Genomic DNA, 8,686 nt, shown 5'->3' on the forward strand with positions numbered 1-8,686 from the left:
TCAGTGGAAAGAGAACATTTAACTGTAGGACAGTTGAGGGTAAAAGACGAGGAGAACGACCAGCTACAAGATGGATGAAGACAATCAGAGAAACCAGCCATTCAGAAGCTCAAAGACCCAAACAGAAGACAGAACATTCTGAATGAACGTCCACATGGTGGGCAGGGGTCAGATAATAGGTACTGACTGACTGGTAGCAGGTGACCGCATAACAACTCCATCTGTCCTGTGTTAACAGGAGCGAGCTTGAAGAACTGGTGGGGACTTCAAGCTCTTTCTGTCTAATACTGTTACACATTCAGCTGGCTGGTTTGATCAGGACTAAAAGTGTTATTCCATAAAATCTCGTCCGTCTCATTTAGGTGGAAACCAGTGATTTAGGGAAGTGTCAGAGGATTTCATGACTTAACTGGGAATGTTCTATTGCACTGAGGTGAAAGTTGACCACTTAAATGGCCAGGACCACCGGCCAGGACCACCGGCAGGCCCAAAATTTTATTACACACTTCTATAACCACAGAATAGCTCAATCAGGTTGCACTGGAATCCCTGCAGTTACTGAATCATAAGCCTCACTATCTAAGAAGCCTGGACATTTAAGGAGTTAATGTTGGAAATCATTTATGAATAATTTATAACAGATAATTCAGATATAAACATGAATTAGTCACAGTAGTGACATCTGTAAATCTCGCTTCACTCACCAGCTGCACGATGCTTCATTAAAATTGAAATGAATTTCGGCTCATAGCCCCTCATTTCACAATGATCTGGAGTTAAAATCAGTGATTTCCTGGCTGAGTTATGACAGTTTACTTCATAGAAATTACTGGTACTGATCTTTCCTTGGTCTGATCTTTGTGGTTGTCAGGCACAGCTTCATTTCTCTCAGGCTCAAACCTAAAGGGCTGACTGTACTATGAGGGTCTGCTGTCCCCCCAACAATCACTGATGATTCATCATCTTCATCAGATTAAATATGACTGAGCCACTCATAGTAATCTGCTCTCACAGCAGTCTACACTGCTCTGTCCACCAGTGACTGCACACTTCAGACTTTTACACTAAACTGAAGTAATTTGTCAGTTTTAAAGACCAAAATGTGTTTTCAGCTTAAATCCCGGTCAATTCATGTCAACAGCAGAGACATGGTATGTAATCTACAGGAGACCCATAGGCTTTAAGTTCAGACTAACGCTGTTAAAACACTGTGAGAAACACTTTGAATCGTGAGAATTTAAACAAACATGTAAGAGAAAATATCCGTCACATTCGTGTGTAAAACAGATTCTCTATAATATAATAACATAAACTTTAATAGAGGCGGAGAAATTTCAGGTGTTCTAAGAAAGCAGGCCTGAGAGGATGCTGGGATTTTAACCCGTCATCACAGACACTCACTTTAAGAAATTCATAACACATAAAGAACCTAAATAAACGGAACGAGTAAATGTCTGATTGTGTGGGAAACAGTGTGAGGGATCAGTGTGTTCAGGTTAATGAACGCTGCTGGTAGATTCTGCAGGTCTTTAGAGTCTCTGAATCAGAAACATTACATTCAGACAAAAATGAAGGAGGATTTAATAATAATGTGATTATAGTGACGAGACTGAAAGTGGAGCTGTTTATTTATTTATCTGATTGTTTATTTGTTTGATTATTTTTCCTTTTTATAGAAATGGAACATTTTATAAACTGTTAACATTTAATATGATTGGTTAAAAACAATTAATTTCTGAATCTAGAGATCTTATTTTACCCAATATAGAAATATTGTCTTATTGAATTTTTCATTTTTTTGATAATTTTTTTAAATCTCTGATATTGGAAATAAAAAACTACAAATAAATTTATGACCTTAATAACTGTGTCTCTTCATGATTTTTACTCTGATAGATCCTCCAAAATCACAATATAAAAGATGAAACGCTGCAGTTCTGCTAAACCAAATGCTTTATTTATTAAAGGAATGAACAAACATATTTCCAGTAAATTAACCATCAAAGAAATGTTTACATGTTTATTGTTGCTGGTTTAGTATAAAGAAAATAACACAATAAACAATGAAAGACTGTAGATATTAATACTGAAGCTCTTTATTGTGATGGTGAAGTGATGAGATGAAGATCAGAGCATTAAGCAGAGCCATGTTTGAGCTCACTGAAGATCAAGAGGAGCTCTAGCAGCTCCAACACACGCGTGGACGCTCACTGCCCAGTGCATTGCTCTCTGCTCAGGGTGTGGCTGACAGGACGCTGGGAGTCCTTGGTGGCCTCACAGGTCACTGTCTTCTTTAGCCACTGGTCCTCCTGGAGGGTCAGGGTGCTGCTCCAGCTGTAGAGGCCGTCGTCCTTCTGCAGAAGCCCGGGGCTCTGGCTAACCCCCGAGCTCCAGCTGCTCCCGTCTACCTTCCAGCTCAGCCTCCAGTCTGAGGGGAAGCCCTTGTTGGCCAAACACACGAGTGTGGCCTTCCCCTGCTGCAGCTCCACGCTGGAGGGGGGCAGGACCGTGAGGGTGGGCGCGGCCACACCTAGGACACACACACAGTTTCATTTCCCTTATTTCTAACAGAGCACAACTGAGTTCAGTGATGCATTAAAAACCAAACTCTACTTACAACCTTAAACTCAACCGTTTCACACACAAACTCATATTTCCAATCACATTCATAGCTGCACTTCATTTCCATTTTCATTAGAAAATATTACTGAATTTCACTCAGTAAAACTCAGACACTCTGCACATCCTGTGATGGGAAATTTGAAATGGAACATGATTTTATTTCCTCCAAAACAATAAATAATCCCTAAATAAATGGAGCTGCAGTCTCCATGTACTATGGCTTCAAAGCTTTAGAGCTGAAAACGCTGCTCATAATAACCTCCACATTGTGGCTTCCAGATGGAGACAGAACTGCTGTAATGGAGCCCAACACTGACACTACAATCCAGCTCTACATCTGATCTTTTTAAAGAAATGTCATTACTGAACACTTCACAGGAAACCTTTAGGAAATATTAGTGTTTTAAAGAAAAGAAATTCAGTTCAGAAACAGGAGCTCGTGGTAAAGCCTAAAGCTCCAGCTCGCCACACTTCAGCCAAGTTCTAATGAAATACATTCAAATTTGGATCAGAACTGATTTAGAAGAACATCAAGTACGTCTGTACTGTTGATCCATAATCATTTTAATAAAACATTCCTTTTGAATAAGGAGGAAAAGTGGACTTACTTCCAACTGACAGTTTGGTTCCTCCACCAAAAGTCCACCACAGTGATACAAACTGGTTTACTGGCTGTACAAAAACCTCCTGCTCTAAACACGCCGCTCTCTTCAGCCTCTACACGCACTATTTCTGACCTATAATACAATATTAATGGGTTCTACAATCATCTAATAATGGAATAAACTACACACTGTAGATCTGCACACGTTCTGCCTTTTATTCCCAGCAAGGATTATTTTATAATCAGTGAAATATCTAAACTGAGGACTCGCTTGGTCCTTTAGAATTTACACAACAGACAAACTGAACTTCCTAAACACTAAATATACAGTTTTAAATTGGTAGAAAATGTTCTAGATAAAAGTTCTTCTAAAAGTTTTAGATGTAAAGGTTCTTACTGTTTTCATTGTTTCCTCCACCAGAAAGTCCTCCAGCCCTGATCCAGACAGACTGGGTGGCAGTCGTAGCTGCAGAGACCCTCAAATGAAAGGCAGAGACAGTTAGAACTGCACAATAAGAGAGCGCCCTCTGCTGGACATTAAAGGGAATATTTCACTTCTAATCTCTCTAGAATTGGACAAGCCTGGCTGAGCTGAAGTAGCTCCCAGCAATAGTCTCCACTACTGACCTCCACAAACCTCTGAGACCCCCTTATTTTTCCTCTCCACTTAATGCCTTAAGGATCATCTGGGGGAGTGAAATGTCGTATAACGCTCAAATCATTCTGTCTTCTTTCAGAAAACTCTGGTGGGAATCAGAAGAGATTTCATTTCCCCACATCTTTATAAAAAGCTGGACTTTAAACATCAGATTCCACCCTGAGCAGAAACGTCTGATCAGACAAGATCAGATAAATATGATCATCTTTACTCAGTGTTGTTAGAAAGATGATTTCCATAGAGGCTCCACTTTGCATGATCAGCCCATGCTTCAGTGCTCTGCTAGTGTTTATAGTCCTGTGAGTTTAACACTTCATGACTGAGAGCTGCTGCCCCACAAACTTCACCCACAGCAACCATGACTTTGGTCTCCATCTTCATCTGGACTCTCACCCTCTGGACTCAAGGTAAAAATATCAGGGGTTATATTTATGTTCTGAGGAGCTGCATTAACTCACTTTTCTTTTTAATCACAGCTGAATTAAAATTAAAAGAAGATGTTCTGAAATGTTCTGACTTGTTTTTCTCTGTATTTTTTTTTCTTTAGGGTCATTTGGAGACATAATTATGACTCAGACTCCAGGATCTCAGACTGTTTCACCAGGAGACTCTGTTACTATCAGCTGCAGATCCAGTCAGAGCATCAGCAACTCTCTCCACTGGTATCTGCAGAAACCTGGAGAAGCTCCTAAACTCCTGATCTATGGTGCTACTACCCGTCAGTCTGGTGTTCCAGATCGTTTCAGTGGGAGTAGATCTGGTACAGATTTTACTCTAAAGATCAGTGGAGTTCAGTCTGAAGATGCAGGAGATTATTACTGTCAGCAGGGTTACAGCTACCCGCTCACACAGTGTTAGAGCGCAATACAAAAACCTCCCTCAGCTGTAGAGGAACTGCTCTGACTCAGAAACTCTCACTGATCTGAGAACAGCTGCTAAAGCTGCACTCAGCTGAACTCATCAACTCCAAAACACTACAGTAGTGCGCACTGTTCTCTCTTTAGGGGGTTCTCCTGACTGTGGAACAGGATCTTCAGCAGGAGATGGAACATCTCACAAAACACACTCAGCACATCTTTTCTAAAGATTACCCTCAAATATCTACAAACTCATGGATATTATTAGTTCTACTTAAAAGTAGTGAAGAGACAAAAATCTCCCACAGATTGTCGCTGACGTTAAAGTACCATCCCACCTTAATAGTAATAATAATAATAATAATAATAATATTAATAATAATAATAACAATGATAATAGTAACAATCATCATCATCATCATCATCATTATTATTAATATTATTATTATTAAGTTCCATATTACATTTAATTTTTATTTAGCAGACCCCCTTTCATTACAGTGGAGATCAACGCAACACAAAGTACCCAGATAGTCTCTAAAGTCTATAACCTAAAAATCAAGTCCTATCAAAGCTTGATCTTGTTAAATAAGGACATATTTTAAAGTTTTTAAATTTTTAATAAGTAAACAATAAATTCAACAGTGGTCTGAGGGATTTAGTGAAGCACTAAGTCTTCAGCCCACAGAAGAAGGGGCTCAGAGAAAGTGTAACCACTGAGAGACGTGGACGGTGAAGCGTTGAGAAATGACCTCATGCCTTTCTTGGATCTCAGGGAAGGGCAGGGCAGGGATCAGGAGATCTGAAGTTAGCGTGTGAGTGTGTTATTATGAATTCAGGTGCAGAGGATATGTGAAGCTGGGAATTCGTGAACTTGATCAGTTGAAGCATTCTGCATCCTCTGTAGAAGAGAAAAGGTGTAGGAAAGAAAGTCAGCAAGCTGAAAATTTCAGTAATCAAGTCTGGAAATGACTAAGATGTAAATGAAGTCCTCTTTTCTGGAATGAAACCTTTTCATCTCATTTTAGCAGCTCAGTTTCATCAGGACTCCCTGACAGAAGAGACAGTGTATCTCAGTAGGGCCTTCCTGGTTAAATAAATAATAAATAAATAAAATAAAATAAAAAATTCTGGTTCATGTCGTAGAAATCCTCAGGATCTGATAACAGATGTCATGTGATCAGAGCTGGTTATGAAGAATCAGTCCAAGGTGATGATTAGATGAAGTACAGCTGGGTTTCTACATAGCAATGATAATGAAATGAGATCAGCACTAATTATGTTTACATACACAACAGTGGGTTCAGCATTAGACTAAGATATGATCGTTAGAACAGTGTGGTTTGATGATCATGGACTGACTGTGGTCTTAGTCGATCTGTACTTAGCAACAATAAAACATGAATCCAGGCTGATAATCACAGGACTATGACAGCTTTATGACACCAAAACAAATGAGTGACCAAAGGAGAAAAAGCCCACAGTCTTGTGTAGAGAAAGAGTCTTTAATGTTATAGATTCAATGTTACAGACCGGTAGGATAAATACAGTAGCTGGTGGTTCACAGTACCAAATACAGATTGGAGAAAGATGAGAACTGAGTGAAGATAATTAAGAGCAGCTGTTTGTTCTTCAGTTTGGATGTTTTCAAGGAAAATTTGATTAACTGTAAATCAAAGTTTAAAAGGGTTTGCAGAAGCACCAAAAGGAAGAAGTGAAACCAGCCCCCCACAGCCCACCCAGCTGAACTCAAACAAGCAGTTTAAGCAGTAAACAGTCAGACAGAGAGACAGAGAGAGAGAGACAGAGAGAGAGAGAGAGAGAGAGAGAGCAGTGGGGTGGAACTCAGATCTGCATGAACAGGCCTGAGTCGACCTCCTTCTCCCAGAATAGAGCAGCACTTTCACCAGATGTTCAGCTTCATTCAGCCAAACTCCCTCAAGATCAACACACAGCACTGCACCGAATCTCCAGCTGAACTCCCTCTCTAACAACACTGACCATCACCATTCATCACAGTAAAGAACTCAGACTGAACTCAAAAGAACTGGAAACTATGCAGCAGCACTAATGCGTTCTAGCACTGGAGAACATTCACTGGTTCCTCTTTCCACAGTGGAACAACTAGAACTTTCCTAACTCCTAATCTAACTACCATCAGATGAACTGTCATAGAAACAGTTGAAACATCTCATTAAAACCTGTGAATGTCTTCATCCAGGAGAATCTCACTGACCTCAGACCAGCTGGTCATCATGATCTGAATCAGTGTTGGTTCTTTAACTTTCAGCACAGTCCACTGTTGAACATATGAGTGGAGCTGATTACTGAATAATCACATTTACTAAAACCAAATATTTCATTTATAAAGCACAGACTAATGATTTAAAGTGTTACCACTAAAAGAGTTGTGCCTTTATGAACTCAGTACTGTGAGGAGATGCATCCCCATACACTCCATTCAGTGCAGTCATGAGAAAAGACATTTGCAGATGATGCGATTCTTCTCTTCAATAGAGGTGGAGACCCTGGAGAAGAGAGCAGGTGAAGATACTGCAGATCTAGCTTTTCTTCACATTTACACACTTCAATGTGTTTGAATGCTTTAATTTAACTCAGGATGTGGATCTTATTACTCTTATGATCACACATTTGATTTATTTTGTTCCTTTGGTCTGAATGATGTTAATGTTCCTGGTTCCAAGTGTGGTGTCTCTGATCATTTGCTTGAATTCAGTTTTAGGTTTTCTCCACTTAATCTAAGACAGAAAACACAATATCCTATCATGGCCTTCAGTTGGCTGGTCCTCTGTCCTTTTCTATCTCCATGCAATCTTCCTTTCCTCTTTACACTATTAATGAATGCTGCCCAGTAGAGATGCTCTCAAATTACAGTTACTCTCTCTTTAAAGCGTCTGAAGCTCATGCCTCCTTGAAGACTTGGCTTGTACCCTCTTCTCACTCCTGTCCTTGTTCCACTCCTGAGCTCCAGGTCATGAGAGCAGTAGGCTGCCACCTTCAGCAGCTTTAGAAGAAACCTTCACACCACATGTCTTCTACAATCAGCAGTGTTCATTTCAGGCCTCTGTCACTCTTTACCACAGTTAACAAACCCATTAACCCCCTGCATCTAATGTTTCTGGCTCTGTTGAGCGATCTGAGTAACTTCTCCTGTTTCTTCATAATAAAATTGCTTCTACATATAACCTTTTCAGGAGTTTATCTGGGAGACCACAACATACCAGTTAAATCCTTCCAGTGCCATACCAACAAAAGTCTTTCAGTTATCTCTACTCCCATTTCTCACCTGAGTAATCTTGTATGTCTGGAATTGTCCTGTTCCAACTAAAACCTGCTGCAGTTGTGCTGGTCATGAAGAAATCTGGTTCAGATTCAACAAATTTAAATAATGTCAGACCAAATTCGAAACTCCCTTTCACTGCTAAACTACTGAAAAATGTCTCTCATGTTGCTCAAGGGGTTCCCCAGGGTTCTGTCCTTGGTCCTCTCCTCTTTATAATTTACACACTTTCACAGGGCCGTATAATTCATCAGCATGGACTCAGTTTTCTTTGTTATGTAAATGAGAAACAGATATAAATCAGCTTCAACTCCTCTAATCTCTTGCCCCCCCCCTCTCTAACTGTCTGTTGGGATATTACAAGTTGGAAGAGCTGTAATTTCCTTATGCTTCACTCTGATGAGACTGATTTCCTAATTACCCCCAAAATATTTACTTGCACTCACACTGATATGAGTTTTAACATTGACGGAGTTCATGTAAAACCCTCAGAACCTGTTTCTGATCTAGGTGACACATTTAATTTGTCACTTTTATTGATTGTCATATCAGCTCACTGATTAAACCACCTTCAGTCTCCTCTATAACATTTCCAGGGTCCGTCTCATGCTCAGTAGCAGTGATGCAGAAATGCTGATTAGTGT

The 8,686-nt window shown here is 39.9% G+C and overlaps 1 gene segment (V, D, J or C); it reads right to left on the reverse strand.

Annotated features, from left to right (window-relative positions):
- Positions 1-1,941: 1,941 nt before the first annotated feature.
- Positions 1,942-4,936, reverse strand: LOC119264327. The segment is given in 4 exon segments: positions 1,942-2,530; positions 3,624-3,692; positions 3,854-3,892; positions 4,903-4,936. Coding segments are annotated over 4 exon segments (465 nt in total).
- Positions 4,937-8,686: the final 3,750 nt, after the last annotated feature.

The sequence above is a fragment of the Pygocentrus nattereri genome, chromosome 11, assembly GCF_015220715.1.
Source record: "Pygocentrus nattereri isolate fPygNat1 chromosome 11, fPygNat1.pri, whole genome shotgun sequence".
In the NCBI taxonomy this organism is placed as follows: Eukaryota; Metazoa; Chordata; class Actinopteri; order Characiformes; family Serrasalmidae; genus Pygocentrus; species Pygocentrus nattereri.